At 45.7% G+C, this 20,340-nt stretch overlaps 1 protein-coding gene across 2 annotated transcripts in view; it reads left to right on the top strand.

The window, feature by feature from the left end:
* Positions 1 to 20,340, top strand: part of HDX (highly divergent homeobox) — a 571,608-nt gene that overhangs the window by 460,015 nt on the left and 91,253 nt on the right. For both annotated transcript variants that reach the window (XM_069612922.1, XM_069612923.1), the window contains one exon: positions 20,181 to 20,303. In XM_069612922.1, coding sequence (XP_069469023.1) covers positions 20,181 to 20,303 — 123 coding nt within the window. The remainder of the gene's footprint in view (positions 1 to 20,180; positions 20,304 to 20,340) is intronic.

Below are 20,340 nucleotides of genomic sequence, written 5' to 3'. Positions count from 1 at the left end.
TCAGCACGCGGTAAACAGCACCACCGTGGATCACAGATATCAGTTGGGCTTCCTTCACTCCTAGAGTCCTGCACTCTGGTGAGGGGACTGGAGCTCTTGTCGTCCTGCTTCTGGAAGGTCCTTAGGCGACCCCTGGAGTTTCTGACTGAATTTCAGATGTTTCACTCAACTATGGATTTCTCGACCCCTGGCACTCAGTTCCTGCATTCGCGAAAAAGTACAGCCAGTTGGGGAAGGTGGTCCGGTGGAGTTTGTCTCTGGGTTAGTTGGTCCCACTAACCCAAGGGAAGACGTTGTCCCTTCCGGAGCTTCTCTTGTCGTTCAGAAAAATGAGTTTCAGCCCAGAGTAGGGCTTCACCGGGCAATTCATAGGTCCAGGAGGATGCAGCAAGCTTTGTTCACGGTTTCTTCGTTGAGTGTTTCTCCCAGTGGTCGACTCTTACTCTAATCCCAAAACTCTGGCCTTTTAAGCAGGTTTCTCCCATTCACTCACAGCCTAGGCTGTCAATCACGCAGCAGGGTGGCTGTCCTGAAAGGCCAGCCAATCAGGACTGGTTGCATTCAGGCATTCCTAGAGACAAAGGACAGGGGAGTTTCGAGAACCTCCCTCTCATCCTGCCTTTCCAGACTCACTGGAGCCAGAGGCTGGTTTCAAGACTGAAGCCTGCCAAAGGCAAAACGAACAAAGGGCTCAGGCCTGGCTTGGCACGCAGAGTAAAACCCAAGAAAGACCTTACAAACAGAAAATGGCAAAAAAAAGAAGACCAGGGCCATTGGTCACCCATGGTTCTATAGTGCAGCTGAGGATTTAGCCTTTGGTAGAAAAGCACACTGGTAGGACATTTAAACCACTGCCACCAGCCATCTAAAGTAGTGAGGGTAATATAAAAAATGTTACATGCAAATGTAGGATAAGGTGCTACTAGATAACCCCTAACCTCCCAGCACTCCACATAAGATGGTGTTGGCTGGACCCACAAAGAAAAGCTAAGTAAAGTCAATTTCACTTTACCATTCTTGGGAACAGTAGTTCACACAAGAAAAGGTATTTAAATCTTATGAGAAACCTAAATGGTTTCTCTGTGACACTGCACTAAAGGTGCTGTGTATCACCATATAAAAAGTAAATGCCTATGGACTTTGTCAGACTCCAAAAACAGTGAAAACACATAATCCAAATCAGGTCAAAACACATAAGAGAGTGAGAAAAAGGTCTCACTCACTCCAGAGTTAAAATGAAAAAGTCCTTAAGTCCAGCAAAAGAGCCGGGGGGGTCTCTAAGGTTGAAGGGAATTAGCACAGAAATGAGAATTCTCCTTAACGCGCACAAAGGCGAGCCATTTCCGCACATAGAGAAAAATAATTAGAGCGGACTTTGCACCAGTGTGCAGGACCCAAGGAGTGAAGGAAGCCCAACTGATATCCGAGATCCGCGACAGTGCTGTTTTCTAAGCGCTGAAACTGCGAAGTTCCGCTGAACCTAAAAGAGCCCGTAGCTGCCAGCGACCTCCCAACTACTGCCGCAGGATCCCTCCAGACGTCCTCCCTCTTGTCCCCAGGACTGAGTCTCAGGACCATAGGGTCTGCACCGCTGTAACAGGACAGAATCCAGCTGGACCACTCTTCTTCAAACCAGAGGTACTGTTTTGACTTGGGGTACTTACCTCATTGTCTTTTAGTTGTGCTTTTCTCAGTTGGGAATTGCAGTGGCTTACTTTAAGAGTTGATTCCAACTCTCCTTTCACAGGCTTAACAGGTTGTGACCCTACAAGTGATTTTCTAACAAACTCTCTAACTTTGTGTAAGACTTTGATTCTAAGAAGTGCCTCAGATCCATAGACTGTTTCAAATTGACTTTGGCTGTCCTGGCTCCCTGCAGACTGTTCTAGCCCATTGACTTTGTTTGTCCATGGAACATGGAATGCAGAAGAAAATATGCTTGGGGAATCTTTCAGCTGCATTGATCGTTATGTTTCTCCAAGAGCCGGTGGGCTAAAGATCATATCTGAACAAACCATCATTCACCTCCAATTGGTGTGAGCCTCATCATTTCAGTGGCGACGACGATGGGATCTAACGAACGGCGGTCCACCGAGTAGCCGTTCCTTAATGAAACATTCCCTGCACTAAATCCAGTTTTGAAACTGTCTGCAGGCCTTGTGTTAGCTTTCGCGCTAACATACCCGCCACAGAAGTGAGTTTTCCAGAGATAACTGCTGCAGTTCAACTACCCGAATGAAACATTTTGCAGTCGACTGGGATCAAAGTGTCGTAACGCTACGACTTGTGAAAGTAAGTCAAATGCACCTGCCTCAGATGTGTGAATAATCCTCTATTCACAATTAAATACCTACGCTCACTTCCTTTTAAAAGTAATCTGCACCTTTAAAAGTAAATTGCATCTTTTGAATTAATGACTCTGCAACCATGTGCATATCATTAAAACTTGCAAGTGGGGAATTTAGAATTTCATGACATACCTGAGATTCCATGCATCTCCATAACAAACTCCAGCTCTGCATGAAACACTGCTCCTGAATGCGAGCCTCACTTTATTACGTGGTACACGTCGAGTAGAGTAAAGGACATCATTACGTTATTTTACGTGCCTCCATTTTGGAAGTTTCAATGACAATCAAACCAAATGCAAACATACGCGTACCAAGCTCAGTCATTCACGTACAAAGGAGAACGGGGTTTCAGCAATCCTGTGTCCAATTGAAATTGTAAAATTGGACATCAATCACCCTAACGCCACACATATTACAAGCCTTCCATGCTGCGGCTCACTTTGTGTAAAGTCAATAAGTGTTATCACATGAAAGAAATATAAAAAATATAAATTGTGCAAATATAGTTCACAATAATCAACACTACTATATTCATTTATGGTTGAAACACTGCAAGCTTGGTATAGATGATCAGGCTTTCATGGACTAGTACAATGACAATTTCCACAATTCTGGAGACATTTACACAAAGTTCTACAGTATCAAGCCCATAGTTGGCAGTCATTTTGTCAATGTGCCATTGCAATAGAATCAATAAAGTATTGGAACTCACAAGAGGAACTCTTGATAAAAAAAAATAACTTTGCATCAGCCAGCAAATGCAATAACACTTACGAAGCAGCCACAAGTTACAGTTTACTGTTTTCATTAGAACCTTCAATCAGAAATAGTGATCCAAGCATGCAAGGTATACCGTCTCCTCATTATTTCCTAGATACAAAGGCCGAACCAGCGTTGCCTTGGAAAAGGTCGAAGAAACACTTCAAGCATTATGTTCTCGCTGCTCATGGTTTAAATTTTGCCAATGAAAGGAAGAAATGTCTACTCATACATTGTTTAGGCAATTATGGACAAGAACAATTTGAGAATCTTCCAGTGTTATCAGATGAACATGCAGCAGGACTCGCAGAATATGAAAAATGTGTGAAAATGCTAGATATACAATATAAAAAGTCTGTTAGTATAATCTTTGAGAGGTATCATTTTGGCAAACTGAAGCAAGAACGTAAGGAAACAGTGGAACAATTAATCACGGCTCTAGGACGCACGACGCCCGTAGCCTCTGTTCCATTTTTTCCGCTAACGTGTTCACTTCGGAATCTCGGTGCGCCACGGTTCTTCTAACTTGAAAGATTCATGATGTCTTCGTCTTCTTCTACCCCGAAGTCGGGCTTCAAAATGTGGCAGGGACTGCGGTTCCAAAATGTCCATTAAGGACCCGCACAACGTTTGTCTCTGGTGCCTCGGTGAAAGCCACGCCCCCGACGATTGCGATGACTGCCAGTCCCTGACTTTGTAGGTTTTGCGGCAGCGGAAGAAGTTGTCGGTAGGTAGGGTTTCTAAAACCCGTAAGGCAAAATCTACTAGTCTTTCGACTGTCGATTCGAGGGGCGACTCTCCGCATCGGCGTAAGTACAGGGGGTCTCGGTCTCGGAGTGGGTCCCGCCATTCCTCTGCCTCTTCGAGGCATTCAAGGAAGCGCCGTCACTGGTCACCTTCCCCGTCCTCGTCGGACTCACTAAACACTTGTCGCCAGCTGAATGGGATGCATTCCGCCAGCAGATGATGGCGATTTTCGAATCGCAGGGCACCGTTCCATCCGCGCCTTTGAGAGAAGCCGGCAAGGAACGAGCTAGAGCCACCGCTCGCACACCTTTGGGCTTGGACGGCCAGCGCAATCATCGGGAGCCGTTGAGGTCCCGATTGGACAAGGTTGGTCGCCATAGCCGTGCCATGTCCATGTCCTGGTTCTCGACGCCGTCGAGACCGTCGGAGCCTGTGAGGCCTTCTGTCCGTCATCAGTCATCGGTGCCGAGGCCGTCGAAGGACACGCTCAGGGCTCCGGCCTTGAAGCCGTTATCGAAGTCGTCGGCGCGTCAGTCGACGTTGACGCCAATTCCATCGGCGCCATTGACGCCTTTTGAGGAGGATTTACTGGAGGTGCCCTGGAGGGCGGTGGAAACTCCAAGCAAGGCACTCAGTAAGTCAGTGAGGCCTGTCTTTGAGCCCTGCTCTGGTCATCCCACCAGGCTTGATTTATTCCAGCCTTTGGACTACATTTCAGAGGTGGAAGAAGGGTCGGATGAGGAGAGAGTTGTGCCTCCTGAGGTTCCTGATGACCTGTTGTCTGGTCACAGCCAAATGGAAGACCTACGTCAGTCCTTACATGACGCCAGTGGTCTGGACACCCCTCCAGAGGTTGAGTTTGGCAGGCCTGAGACTGGTACACATGCCGAATCCTCGTACAGGCGTCTCATGTCGAGGGTGACTGAGTATTTGGCGTGGTCTGCTCCACCTGTGGATTTTCTGCAGGATGACCTGACCGATATATTGGACCAGGGTCCACCCACTGGCCCGGGGTTGCCATTTCATATGGCCTTACAAAGAATGGTGGCAGCGGCTTGGACTGCCCCGGAGAGTCTCCCGGCAGTGAATAAGTCGCTTCTGAAAAAATACCGTCCAGCCAGTGGTGAGCCCTGCTACTTGTCTATGCACCACACTGCGGAGAGTTTTGTGGTGCAGGCGGCTACGGCCCCAGCAAAGCAGGCTGCATACCCTACCATCCCTCCTGATAAGGCCGACAAGTGCTTTGGTGGTTGGGCGAAGAAAGTATTTTGCTCTGGGGGTATGGCTTTAAAGGCAGCCAACTTCGTTTGTGCCTTGGCAAGATTCACTAACACTCTGTGGAATTGTGCATCTTTGGCGGCTGAACATATTCCCAAAGGGGAGGAACGGGATGGTTTTCTAGACCTCGTTCAAGATGGCAAGGATGCCATGTTTGAATCCTTTCAGTCGAGTCTGGACGTGGCAGACTGTGTCAGCCGGTCCATGGTGGCGAGCACTGTGATGCGCAGGTTTGCATGGTTGCGGAAGTCAGGGTTTGCTCCTGATGTACAGTTCTGGCTTCTCAACATGCCCTTTGATGGTGTCCATCTTTTTGGCAGCAAGGTTGACGAGAGCCTTGAGAGGTTGCAGACCTCCAAAGCTGCAGCGAAGTCCTTGAGCGCTGCAGTACGTCAACCTTTGCCTTTTTGTCCTAGCTGACAGCAATGGAGGGGAGGTTCCTTTCGATACTACTCTTCCTTTGGTAGATCGAGAGGAGCTGCCAGTCGAAGGGGCCAACGTGGGAGTACCACAGGTGGAAAACAAGGTACTCGAGGTGCCAAAGCCACTCGCCTCCTTGCCCTCGGGCACTGCTGCAGCACTGCCACAGCCGCTTCCACTAAGTCATGAGGCCATGGCCCCGCCGGTTGGGGGAAGGCTGGCGCAGGAAATCCTATCCCTGCTGGAGAAAGGCGCTATAGAACAGGTACCTGTAGCAGAGAGGAACAAGGGATGGTATTCCCATATTTTTGGATCCTGAAAAAAGACGGAGGATTGAGACCCATAATGGACTTGTGTGGTTTGAACAAGCTCCTCAGGAAGGACAAGTTCAAGATGGTTACTCTTTCTCAAGTCCTCCAGGCCCTTCAACTACACGATTGGTTGGTGTCTCTAGACCTCAATGCTTACTTTCATGTGCCGATTCATCCAAAGCACAGGAAGTACCTGAGGTTCGCAGTTGGCGACTCGCATTTTCAATTTCGGGTCCTGCCGTTCGTATTGACCTCCGCCCCGAGGGTCTTCACCAAGCTGATGGTGGTGGTGGTGGTAGCGTATCTCAGGAAAGGGGGGGGATTCAGGTCTACCCCTACCTGGACGATTGGTTGATCAGGGCACATTCTCGCAAGCAAGCCCTGCATCATCTGTACGTCACCTGCCACTCCCTTCATAAGCTGGGCTTCTCCCTCAATTTAAAGAAGTCCCATTTGACACCTACCCAGCGGCTCCAGTACATCAGAGCTGTACTCGACACATCCCTGGGGTTGTGTTCGCCTCCCCAGGTGAGGGCTCCTCACATTCTGCAGATGGTGGACAAATTTCAACGTGCCCAGTCTCCCGGCGTTCGAGTTCTTGAAGTTGCTCAGCCTCATGGCATCCTGCATTTTCCTGGTGCCAAAGGCCAGGCTGCGGAAGAGATCTCTGCAGTGGGCTCTCAAGATGCAGTGGTGGCAGTTCTCCGGCAGGAGGTCGGATCCCGTTCAAATTCCGCCCTCTGTCGCACAGGATCTTCTGTGGTGGGCCGTCTAAGGCAATCTGATAAAGGGTGCTCCATTTTGGCAACCGCGGCTGGAGATAACTATCGTGATGGACGCATCCTTCACGGGTTGGGGAGCTCATGCCAATGAGTTGACGGCCAGCGGCCATTGGTCTCTGTCGGAGTCCAGGCTCCACATCAATCTGTTAGAGTTGCGGGCTGTCAGGCTAGCCCTGAAGGATTTTCTGCCATCTGTGCGGGGAAAGACGACTACAACATCCTAAGAGTCGACCGGCCGAACTCTAGAGGAGGCGGCCTGGCCATCATAACCAAAACAAAGCTAGCTGCTAGACTCATTCCACACCCAACAATTACATTGTGCGAACTTCTCTCAGCTAAAATACCTATCTCTAATAATAGCACTCTAACGATACTTCTGATATACAGACCACCAGGCCCACTAGGCAACTTCGAGGAAGACCTTTCCAGCCTCCTCACCAACAGTATTAAAGACTCCACTCAGCTTCTTTTACTAGGTGACTTTAACCTGGGCTTTAATGACGCTGAAGATAAACAAGCCCAGTCTATCCAATCCATTCTAGTCAACCACGGCATTAACCAAAATGTCCTAACTCCTACACACACAAAAGGATGCACACTAGACTGGCTAGCCAACTATAACTGCGACATCACCATCTCTAGTGTCTTACCTCAAATATGGACAGACCACTATCTGATATGGTTTACAGCCAGCATCGAGCCTCCCAAACCTAACAAGAATAAAATAGCACCCCCCTTGCCAACGAGAAGCAAAAAAGAAATCACAGCTGAAAAACTACTTCCACTTCTCCTACCAGATCTCACAATCAGCTCCAATGAACCCAACCCTAGCGAGTTAGTTGAATCATTTAACAACTCCATGGCCAAAGCCCTAGACCTGATTGCCCCTATCAAATTCCATAAAAATAAACGTGAAACGCACCTTAACACTTGGTTCACCCCCCACCTCAAAGAAATGCGTATCCAAAAACGCAAACTCCAAGCTATTTGGAGGCACACTCCCTCTGCTGACAACAAAACTACACTTGCCAACTTTGCCAAAAAATACAAGAAGGACATAATCCAAACTAAAAAAGCATCATTCAATGATAGAATCAATAAAGCCAACTTGAACTCCAAAGAGCTCTTCACCATTCTCCGGGAACTGGAAAACCCAATAGCCCCAAGGACAAATCTTGGTGCACTAGCATCCAAAACACCTTAGCAAATAAAATCACTACCCTTCAATCGAAAATTGCTAAGAAAAAAGCGTCCCTGATCCCTAGCGGAACTCATACCACCCCATTGAAAGAGATAACCAGCACATCCACCCAAAGCAACTGTAAACCCTTCAGGTTTACTAATAATTCTATATTAGAAACTGAAAAGGTCATTCTCTCCCTTAAACCGTCCAACTGCCAAGGCGACAGCTGCCCTGCGCAAATCCTCAAGGATGCAGCCAGAGATCTAGCACCTTTTATCTCGAAACTTATCAACGCCTCCTTCAATACGAATACGGTACCTACTAACCTTAAAGAATCCTGGGTACTGCCCTTACTCAAAAAACAGACACTTGACCCAGCAATCCCCACTAACTACAGGCCCATTACTACAGTCCCATTTCTCCTTAAAATTATAGACAGAGTAGCCTACCTCCAAATCCAAAATTATTTGGAGACACACCAACTATTAGGCTCACGGCAATCTGGTTTCAGACCTCTGCACGGTACTGAAACGGCCCTTATCGACCTCAAGACACAAATCGATGAGTTGAAGGATAAAGGTAGTACAGCTATGCTCCTCCTCCTTGACCTATCAGCGGCCTTTGACCTGGTGGATCATGCAGTATTATGCAACCACTTAGCGTCGGCCGTCCACTTCTCAAGTGAAGCTATAGCATGGGTACAATCCTTCCTAGCTAACCGGACGATGAGAGTATTCCCCCCTGTAGCGGCAGCGGACCCAATCCAGATCACTTGTGGTGTCCCACAAGGCTCATGTGTCTCCCCGACAATGTGGAATATCTTAACTAAGCCTCTCTTCGACAAACTTGGCAGATTAGGGGTAACTTACACTAATTATGCGGACGATACGCAGATCCTCATACCACTATCAGGCAACTTTGTCGAAGACACAGCTTTAGTAAACAAAATGTACCTCCTCATTCAGGCATGGATGGCCTCCCACGGCCTCTGCCTAAATGACGACAAAACTGAGTTATTGATCCTGAGCTCCGACTCCAACTTAAAAAAACTGAGTCCCAACTATCGCAATTTCAACATAGATGGTAACACAATTAAGGTGGCTACTGAGGTAAAAACTCTAGGCTTTTACCTCGATTCTACCCTATCCCTAAATAAACAAGTTAACACCCTGGCATCCTCCACAGCGTACACCTGTAAATTAATCAGGACCTGTAGACCTTACCTCTCTAAAACCAACTGCATCTTGCTAGCCAACGCATTAGTAATGTCCAAGCTGGACTATTGCAACGCCCTCTATGCAGGTGCCAACAAATCCATTATAAATAAAATGCAAATCCTTCAAAATAACGCTCTCAGAGCAGCCCTTGACATACCCCGTAGAGCACACATTTCTAACATCAGAAAAGACTACCACTGGCTTAAAATCAGCGACAGAATCCTGCTCAAGACACTGTCGCTCACCCACAAAGGGCTCAACCACGTAGCACACCCTTATATTTCGGCTAGACTGACCAGAAAAACCTTTAGCCACCAACCACACTAGGGCTACCAACCACTTCTTGCTCGAAACGCCTAGATTTAGACAATCTAAAGCGGGTGGAGCAAGCTTCCCTGTCAGAGCTGCCCAGGCCTGGAACGCATTGCCCACTGCACTGAGAGCTAGCCTACCCTACTCTAACTTCAGATGGAAGGTAAAAAACTGGCTCTGATACAACGACAATTAACTCACGCGGCACCCTACAGCTATGATACCCTTGTATCTTAGTCTAAGACAATGCTGATGCTGCTTTCTCCCTTCTTACCTTGTACATTCTTGTAATACTGTAATATGCTAGCTCTTCACTCCAACTGCTTGTACTGACTTGTATGTATTGTATTGGTTTTATTTTTATCCTATGCTTGTAACCTAAGCTTAAGTAACCTTGTGCCTGCTGCGCCCGGCTACCCTCGGGTTTGGTGCGCATTATCAAATAATAAAAAAACAAACAAAAAAGAATGTCCTGATTATGACGGACAATACAGTGGCCATGCACTACCTCAACAAAAAGGGGGGCAGGGTCACTCCCATTGTGCAGGGAGGCGATGCAGCTCTGGTTCTGGGCCATTCAGCAGATAATTTCAATCTCAGCAGTTCATCTGGCCGGAGATGAAAACGCGGCAGTGGACGCTCTGAGCAGGCAGAGCACGGTCTCTCACGATTGGGAGCTGGCTCAGGAAGTTCTGTTGGAGATCTTCGATCCTTGGAGAACCCCTCAAGTGGATCTCTTTGCCACCAGTGTCAACCGGAAGTGCGAAAGATTCTGCTCGCGGGAATTTCCTCCAAGAGGAGCCTTAGGGGACACGTTCGTGGTGGAGTGGTCCTTCCCACTGCTGTATGCGTTTTCTCCAGTCCCCGTCATTCCGCAGATGTTGCGGAGGTTAGGGAGGTTTGGTTCCCGGATGATCCTCATAGCTCTGGCATGGGCCAGGAGAGAGTGGTACCCGGACCTTCTCGACATGTCCATCTGCCCTCCACACAGTCTTCCCTACCGAGACAATCTGCTCTCACTGGAGGGCGGTTGGGTTCTCCATCCAGAGGTCAAGTCCCTCAGCCTTCACGCTTTGTATCTGAAAGGTTGAGGTATAAGGATTGGGATCTCCCCGAAGACGTGATGGAAGTGTTGCTTTCCGCCAGGAGACCAGCAACGAAAACCCTGTACCGTTGTTGTTGGAGAAAGTTCTGCGACTGGTGCAGAGTACAGAATGTGGATCCTTTCCAATGCTCCATTCCTTTGGTTTTGTCTTTTTTGCTTTCTTTAGCCCACAAGAGCCTGCAAGTGGGTACCATTAAAGGTTACCTGGCAGCGCTGTCCATATTTAAGCGCTCGTCTGAGGAATGTTCTTATTTTAAAATCCCTTTCATATATCAGTTTCTAAAAGGGCTAACTAATGTGTTTCCAGCGTCGCCTTTCCAGGTGCCGGGATGGGATTTGAATTTGGTTTTTAAAGTTCCTAATGGGAGCTCCGTTTGAGCTCTTACATTCTTGTCCGTTGTGACTTTTGTCCTTTAAAACTGTATTTTTATTTGGGGTTACTTCCGCACGCAGAATGAGTGAGTTGCAGGCACTTTCCGCCAAACCACCCTTCACTGCGTTCCATAAGGACAGAGTTGTCCTTAGGGTGCGGCCTTACTTTCTTCCGAAGGTTGTGTCGGAATTCCACCTGAGCCAGAAGTTAATTCTTCTGGCATTCTATCCTCCTCCACATCCTGGTAAGGAAGAGGAGAGGCTCCATACGTTGGACCCTAGGATAGCTTTGAGTTTCTATCTCTCACGGATGTCCCGGGTAAGAGTGGACGATCAGCTCTTTATTGGTTATGCTGGAAGGCGTTTAGGTCAGGCTGTTTCCAAGCAGACCTTATCTAGATGGATCATTTTGACGATCTCGGAGTGTTACCGTTTGGCGGGAAAGCACCCTCCAGTAGGCTTACAGCTCATTCTACTAGGGGTATGGCTGCGTCCACTGCACTACAGAGGGGTGTTCCGATTCGCAATATTTGCGAAGCAGCCACATGGGCCCCTGTCCATACTTTTGTGAAACATTATTCCTTGAACTCTATCCATGGGCAGGATTTGGCCTTTGGTAAGGCAGTCCTCTATTTTGCAATTTGATTGAGCATTCTAAATTGATGCATTTGTAAATTCTTTTCCCACCTCCATACGTTGGTACTGCTTTGGGAGTCTGTCAAAGATGTGGAATACGTCTGAGGACACAATCCCATCGAAGATGTTCCAACGACGTATTCCACATTGTACCCTCCCTACCTGCCCCGCTACAGAATTTCCTATTCGATTACAGCTTACATTTGCGCAAGGCTTTCTGTAGTCATATTGGCAGGAGATTGGTGCCACACATTCTAGGGAATAAACTACAACTGAGGCTACGGGCATCGTGCGTCCTAGATATAACATCTGGCGACGTCAACCTTCGACGGAGGCCCTCGAGGGACAGCGTATCGAAGTCATCGACACAGGACACCTACGCCAAAAAAGTTTTCCGAAGCAGCACAGCTGTGGTAATTACTGTCAAAGATGTGGAATACGTCGGAGGAACATCCCATCGAAAGAACGTTACCAGGTAAGATAAGTCAATTGTTCTTCATTGTAGAAGGATGCCTTTTGGCCTGATGTCTGCCGCAGCTGTTTTTCAGAGGATAATGTATCAGCTATTTCATCAGATAGAGGGTGTCTTATGCTTCCAAGACGATGTACTAGTTTATAGGGAAAACCAAGAACAACATGACAATAGGATCCATAAAGTTTTAGACATTTGTAAAGATGCTGGTCTTACTCTCAACAAGGACAAGTGCAAATTCAATAGGTCATGCATACAGTATTTAGGTCATGAAATATCAGACAAAGGCATTAGACCTAAAGTGGAATTAGTTAACACTATTGTACATTTTCCCAGTCCTACTAGCAAGGAAAAATGTATATTGTTTTTGGGCATGGCGGAGTATTACACTAAATTTATCGCTGATTTACCAAACAAAAAATTTAACATGAGGAAATTTTGTTAAGAAAAATGTGGTTTGAGTGGAGTGAACAATGTGAATGTGAATTCAGTAAGGTAAAAGGTTCCATGTGTTAATATCCCCAAAAGAAATATCACCATACAAAAATATGCCCCCGCAACCCCCATATTATTTTAAAGGGAGCGGGGGGACACCCCCAGAAACCCTGCTCACAATAACCCCAAATATTATCCCCACAAAAAATATCACCTATGGCCATTCCCAACGATCATATATACAGCGATATTTTTGGTGGCGATATTACCCGATACCTGTAAAAGTGGATCTTGATAATGCTCCCACTTTGAAATCATTCGATCCCAACAAAAGGAGAATCATTACCACAGATGCCAGCGATCATGGCCTAGGGGCTGTGTTGTCTCAAATTCAGGGAGGAGTAGAATATCCCATTGCATTTGCCTCAAGAGTATTGAGAGAGGCAGAGTGTAATTATTCGACCGTAGAGAACGAATTGTTAGCAGTAAAATGGTCCATTGGGAAATTTCGAACATTCATTTGGGGTACTAAGTTTGTTGTGAGGTCGGATCACAAATCACTAAGAGAAATTCTCATGACCAAAGATTTGGATAAAGTTTCTTCTATGATTAGAAAATGAATAGTACAACTACAGGAGTATAATTGGGAGATAGAATATGTTCCCGGTGTAAAGAACAGGTCTGCTGACTGCCTTTCAAGGTTAACAAATGTTATTGATGATTTTGATGATGATGAGAATGAACACATTTTGAATGTCAATCAAGAGATAGTTTCAGAGAAAGAATGGATGCAGGCAACGGCATCTGATGGAATATTAGAGAATGTGAAGAAACATTTCATGAGTGGTGTAAAGAGTAATGAAATTAGGAAGGGAAATATTCCTGAAGCTGTCAGACATATAATTGATGAGATGCATATTAACAACAAAATAATGTTCAGAGGTGATAACGTTTATCCTCCAGAAGGAGTAAGAAAAAGGATTTTGCATTTGTCACATGAAGGGCACCAGGGTATGACAAAAATGAAACAACTTGTTAGACAAGATTACTGGTGGCCGGTATGGATCTTGAAGTGGAAAGACTCATAAGAGAGTGTTGTGAATGTGAGAATTCAGCCAAAGGGTATATCACGAGGCAGGATCCTATGACTGTTATGTCTATACCTAGCATTCCATGGGAACGTGTTAGGTTTGACATTGTAGGTCCAGTGAGAAGTGAAGGGACTTTGAAGTATTGTATAGAGCTCGTAGACATTTTGTCCAGATGGGTGGAAATAGAGTGGGTGAAAAATGTATGTTCCAAGGACATCATCTCATTTTTGCATGTGATTTTCAGAAGGGAAGGATATACCACCACCATCATCACTGATAATGGGGTACAACTAGTGTTAGAAGATAAGAAATTATTTCTTAAGAATAATGGTATTGAGCACAAAACTATTTCCATATATCATTCTCAAACCAATGAAATTGTTGAGAGGTTTAATAAAGTCATTAAGAGCAGCATTAGAGGAGCCTTAGCAAGGAATGGTGACTGGAAGAAAGCTGTGGAAGACACTATTGTTGCACATAGGTTTACAACACATTCTACCACAGGTATATCATCATTTGAGATGCTGAGAGGCAGGAAATCCAGTACAAGGGGTTGTCCTTCATGGTTGGGTAGAGCTCAGAAGGATATTTGTTAGGCAGAAACCTGTGCAGTTCCCTCTGGGACCACTGCACAAGATTTAAGACTACAGGTGTTTGGCAGTAAACCCACTTGGTAGCAGTCTGTACCACACAGATTCACTTGGTAGCTGTGGCTGAGCAGTCAGACTTCCCTCAAGAAGAGTTAGGCAGTATATAGAGTATTCACAATCGGTCAAAAGAACACAGTAGAACAAGTAAACACTGACCAGGGCTTGGTGTAAAAGAGATATAATTATTTGTTTAAAACCACATCTAGAAAAACACACAGGCACTAATGGTAAGCAATTCAAAAACACGGTCACTAAAAGATATACACTCCCTTAGAAGAATATTAGACAAGTCTTAAGTAAAGCCCCACTTATTTTCGGACAGCAGTGAGCGCTTAACGCAGATGGCACTCTAATAATTCGTTTTAAAAGGGAGAGAAAAGCAGAGAATAAATTGAAACGGGTCCCAACACTTTTACAAGAACACAACAAGAGAGGAAGGCAAAGTAAAACCGTGAAGTTAGAGTTCAGTAGGCTCGATCCACTTTAAGAGGATCAAAGGAAATGTGTCCAAGGTCACACGGTTGCAGTGCACAAAAGTCTTGAAAAGATTCAAAAAGAGTTGGACCAAAGAAAGGGACCAGTTAGAAGGTCAAGGCGGCCAGCCAAGTCCAGAAGGTTAAGGGGTTATTATTACCTTGTAGCAATCTTTAGAAAGGGAGGCCTGGCGGACGCAGTACCTTAAAGTGGTGAGAATACTCCAGCGGGGGCAGTTGTTCCTGGTAGCGGATGCAAGTCAGTGCTTCGTCCGGGGGAAGAGAGGATCTCGTCGGGGAGGAAGACAGGAGTCCGTTGCACTGCCAGGGAGGAAACCAGCCACGGAGTTTCTCAGGTAAAAGGAGCGATCCTTTGATTCGCGGTCCAGTGGTAAGTGGCTATCCGGTTGCCGGGGGACCTGGCACGGGAAATTCAACCACAAGCCGTTCTGCGGTGCGAAGAGAAGAAGGTAAACTGGTTGTGCCCACCAGTCAGGGGGAAGAAGCCTCTCCAGCCGGGAGATCTTCTCTGTCGTCGGGAAGTGGTGAGCCGGTTCTGCAGGGCTCCACCTGTGGTGTCGTCATGGTAGGTCGGCTCAGCTTCTCCCTCGTCGGATTCTCAGGTCCTGTGGAGACTTCTGCAGTTCCAGTCCCCAAAGCCCTGCTTTTATGCAGCACACCCCCATTCACTCAGCCTAGCTGTCAATCAAACATGCTAAGTGGTGAGCCGGACGGCTCACCACTTGGGCCAATCACACAAGAGTGCGACTTGAGTTACCAAGGTAACTCAGTCTAGGGTGGCTAAACCCCCTCCCACACCCCCTGTGGTATCCAGACAGAGTGGCACCACTTTTGGAGGCTTCTGTGGAGAAGCCCGCCAAAAAGTGGAACAAAGGGCTTGACTTGGGTTGGAGTCACAGAAGAGAACACAAACGCCATTTTTGAATCGAGTCCTGGCAAAAAATACCAACCGGCAAATTAATATTAAATAAATAAACCGGCGGTATGTTCGACACTATGAGAATTAAATAATTAAAGTCGGTAGCCTCGAACAATGGGAAAATCCCATAGGGATATATTCGCGGTCGAATATAAATAGTAGTATCCACTGCCACCAGCCAAAACTCGATCAGGGGGGACGGAGACGTGCCCCCTCGAATAACAGACCCCGAGGCAATCGAATTGCCCCGACCAGTACGTCCACAATATGATGGTTTGTACTGGTTTCTGTTAATAATTTGGGACTAGTAAAGCCAATGGTGACTTTACATGCCCTGGGAGACAGTAGTCAGTCCCAGGGTATGGAGTCTATGGTGGGGTGTCACTATGACACCCCTGTGTCACTGCACGGAGGGTGCTGTGTAACACACATAGTAAAAACACATGAGACCCTATGGAGTAAAGGACCCCATAGCCCATAAAACACATTAACAGTCAAAGGAACACCATAAATCATGTCCAAGAGTGGGAGAAAAAAAGTCTCACTCTTGGCAGGAGAAAAAAACAAACTCCAGAAATCCAGCAAAACTGCTGGGGGACTCACCAGGTTAGGAAATTCAGCCTAAAGAGAGAATACTCCCTAACAATATTGACTTCAAGGAGGTGGAGAACAAAATACTTCACACACAAGTAAAGAATAAAAAATATTTTGATGCCAGGAAGGCAGTAAAGGAATGCAATGTAAAGGTAGGTGATTGGGTAAGAGTGAAACTTCCCCAAATATCTTCTAGTAGTCATGTCAAGTGGTCAGGACCCATACAAGTCATAGAGAGGATTCATGGTGCTGTGAGAGTTTCCGATGGAATGGTATGGAATGTCAATAGGGTATGCCATAATCGTAATCCATTATCTATGAGGGTTAAGTCAGATAATAGGAACACAGGCCATGGAGGGAGCAATGAGAATGAAAGGAGAAATGTGTTACAGGAGGCAGTGAGCAAACGTATGAAATATGTATGTGGTAAACCCTCATATTTAAAGGACAATGTGACTTAAACACTGCTTTGTGATGTCCAGCAGTATGTTATATATACATGTTGGCTATGTTGTATCTGCATTAGTGTAAGTGTTCATTGATATATAATCAACTTCTAGTATTTATCTCTGTTCTTCTTATTTCTCACACTTTTCAGTTAGTCGTTTTTTGTGAAGAAGGGAGGTGTGCAATATCTTTTTGTAGAATTGCTCTGTAGTTCCGTGTTCCATGTGTCAATGTCCACTTAGATGTGAGAGGGTGGAACATGGAATGCAGAAGGAAAGATGCTTGAGGAATCTTTCCTTCTGCATTCCATGTTCCACCCCCCTCATATCTAAGTGGATGGTGACACATGGAACTATAGAGCTATTCTACAATAAGATATTACACTTGTTTTAGGCTGTTATTGCTGGGAAAGGCTTATCTAGATTTCATTGGAAGATCTAAATGTCCTCACATATACTGAGAACCTGTTTAACCTTTTTCCTTCCTTAAACATTTCCTTTCTGCAACCTCAGAATCTGCAAAGTAACTCGTGTGATATATAAATGCCATACTGTCCTTGGGAATGAAGTCACCTCAGGGTGTAGGAATTGTGTAAGAAGCATATCCAAAGATTATCCACTAAATTGTTTTGATTCTGGAAAGTATTTTTAAAGTATTTTTACATTGTTACTTGAATTGCCCTTTTAAAGAATGCTTATTTAAAACTTGATTTTAATGTTTATAACTGAAACCATGAGTGTAAGTGTTACTTGGCTACTTGTATTTACGGATTTCATTTGTACAACTCTACAGCTCACATTTATCCCTCTTGAGATAGACGTGGCTGCTCCGTCACACTACCAACTTGTGTTGTACAGACCTATACCAAAAGGTGGGTTACCTAATATCAAGCAGATAAGTGTTGAATAGTCTGACACAGTGTGACTACACCAATTCTTACCTAATAGTGTTTATCACAAGATGTTAATGTTTTACCAATATTCTTAGGCAAGATTGTGTGCAGTACCCTTTGGGTACGCCACAACAACCCTGACCTCCTGGCAATAGGAACACAACCTTTGGTATACGTCTTTACCACACAAGTTGGTAGTGTGGCTGGTCAGCCAGGCTTATCTCAAGAGGGGTCAATGTGAGCAGTAGTGTTTTACACAGAGGTTTACAGTGACAAGTATTCAAATAAACTTGTATACTCAGGGTTTCTTGATTAAACAATTATTAATTTAACAGTCAGTTGAATACGCCTTCTTCAGACGGGAGGAATATAACAGTAACACACAAATACACTCCAAAATACACACGCTTAGTTTCTCTAAATCAGTAAGTACCCATTTGGGATGGCACAGAGATTATTCTTACACACTGAGGTGACTAAAATACCTAGGACACTGTGGACATTAATATATCATTGGTACATTTAGAGCCATACAGAGTTTGGTATCAAAGAAAATGGTTTAAGAATAAAATAAAGGTTACACAAATATTCTGAAGCAGGTAAGTACTGTTAAACCCTCCAATGCAAAGTAAGTTAACCCTTTCCTGGAGGAAAGGTAAAACACAAAGTCAGAGGTAAGAAGAGTCTTTCAGGGAGCCAGGCCAGCCAATGTTAAGTTGTCAAAAGTCTAAGTGAGCTGAAGCACTTCTTCTAGGTAGGTAAAAGTCTTGCACAATGTTTTAGAAGTCTTTGTAGAAAAAGTAGAATCAATGTAGGGCCGCAGGCTGGGAGGTTTGTGAAGTGCAAAGCTGTAAGCAGCTCTGCAAGGTTAACCAAGACAAGTCTCAACTGAGAACAAGTAAGGCTACCACAACAAGAGGTAAGTTCTCTTAGACTGTACAGTACCTTTGGTTAGAAGAAATGGTTCCAGTTGGCTTCTGTTCCTGTGCAGCTCTGCATATCCTGTTGTTCCTGTGCCTCAGTCGTGGGGACAAGAGGGAGGACTTCTGGAGACTCCTGCACTACAGTGGGATGGTCAGCAGCAGCAAAGGACAAACTTCAGTTCAGCTGCACTTTGCGGTTTCAGCCCCTCATGTCTCAGCAAATAGCACCACTGTGGTCTCTCGGATGCCTCTCTGGACTTTCCTCGCATCTGGGGTCCAGCACTCTGTTGAGGTGGCTCAGGCTTGGTCAGTCCTGCTTGCTGGGAGTCCGGAGGATCTTGCACAAGCTCGGGTCCGACTTAAGTGATGCACCCCATTTGATGTTCCTCTCCCTGGCACTTCGGTTCCAGCAGCAGCAGCAGTGGAAATACAGCCACCTCTGAGAGGATGTCCAAACAAGTTCACTTTGGAGTTGATTGGTCCCACCAACTCAAGGGGAGAAGTCATCCTTGCAGGGCTTCTGTAGTCAAGGTGAATTCAGAGCTTCAGCACAGCAGTAGGGCTTCACCGGGCAAACCAACGGTCCAGGAGTTGCAGCAGGAATCTCTTCCAAGTTCTTCTTTGGATTCCTGCGTCCAGTGGTTGACTCCGCCTTCCAAGCCAAAAAGCCTTGTCTTTTATGCAGGTGTCTCCCATTCATTACAGCCTAGCTGTCAATCACACAGCAGGGTGGCTGTCCTTGCTGGACAGCCAGCCGGCCAATCACCTTTGGGTGCATTCCTGTAACCAACGGGATCAAGTACAGGGAGTTTCGGGTACCTCCCTCACTTCCCACCCCTGCCAGACACTCTGGAACCAGAGGCGGCCTTCACTTGTGAATCCCGCCAAAGACAAAACGTACAAAGGGACCAAACCTAGTTTGGCGCACAGAGTAAATCTCAAGAAGGACCTTTCCAGCAAGAAATGGCGTAAAAAGAACGACGAGCCCCCATAGGGCTCAATGGGAATGGGGAAGGAGCTAATAACGGTACCGCAATTTGCGGTACCGTTATTAGCTCTGAAATCCCTCAGTGGGTCCTGTCCTTTACGCCAAGTCAGACCAGGCGTTAACGACGGGACCCGCTGAGGGACCTCGTAGTAGGGCGCTAAGGGATTACCGGCACCGGTGACCTTACCGGTGCCGGTAATCCCTTAGCGCCTACCGTGTAATGAGGCCCAAAGTCTTGGAAACAGTAGTTTATCCAAGAGAAGGTATTTTAACTTTTGGGAAATCTTGAAAACTTCCCTGTGTCACTAGACTGAAGGTGCTGTGTGACACAATGTAAAGAGGATGCCTATGGTGTTTAAGACTCCACAACCAAAAAGAAACACAGAGTTCAAATCACAGGAAAATACATGAGAGAGTGGGATAAAAGGGTCTCAGTCTCTCCAGGTTAAAAATTACAAGTCCTTAAGTCCAGCAAAAGTGCTGGGGGTCTCTAAGGTAGAGAGGAATTAGCACATTTCTGAGAATTCTCCCTAAAAAATATCAAGCTGAAAAACTGCCGTTACAGGAAACAATTTCTTACATTGGCATGAAAAATTGAAAGAATATATGCAATTCCATTTTCTTTGTACACTCATTAAACTCTCTTCATCAAGGAGGTTGATATTACTTGTCTCAGACGTGCCAAGCCTAGTCACTCCCACTATAATATGATCACAAGGATGCGTTGTTTATCGAGTCATTTGATTCTTCAGATAAGTGGATTTGTATTATTTACTTAATGTTGGTACCATTTTTGTTTTAGAATGAAGAGGTCAAATGTATTGAAAACGACCTTGAAAATCAGAAACACAAATATTCCAAACTCCAAAACTTCACCAGAAAGCTGATATATGCTGTTAAATTGAAAGATGCAGAACAACAGGAGGTGAGATATATTTTTTATTTTTAAACGTTATATTGTG

Source organism: Ambystoma mexicanum, chromosome 5p (assembly GCF_040938575.1).
Source record: "Ambystoma mexicanum isolate Mex_15411 chromosome 5p, UKY_AmexF1_1, whole genome shotgun sequence".
Classification (NCBI taxonomy): domain Eukaryota; kingdom Metazoa; phylum Chordata; class Amphibia; order Caudata; family Ambystomatidae; genus Ambystoma; species Ambystoma mexicanum.
The sequence above is the reverse complement of the archived record's forward strand: the minus strand, read 5'-3'. Positions and strand labels throughout refer to the sequence as shown.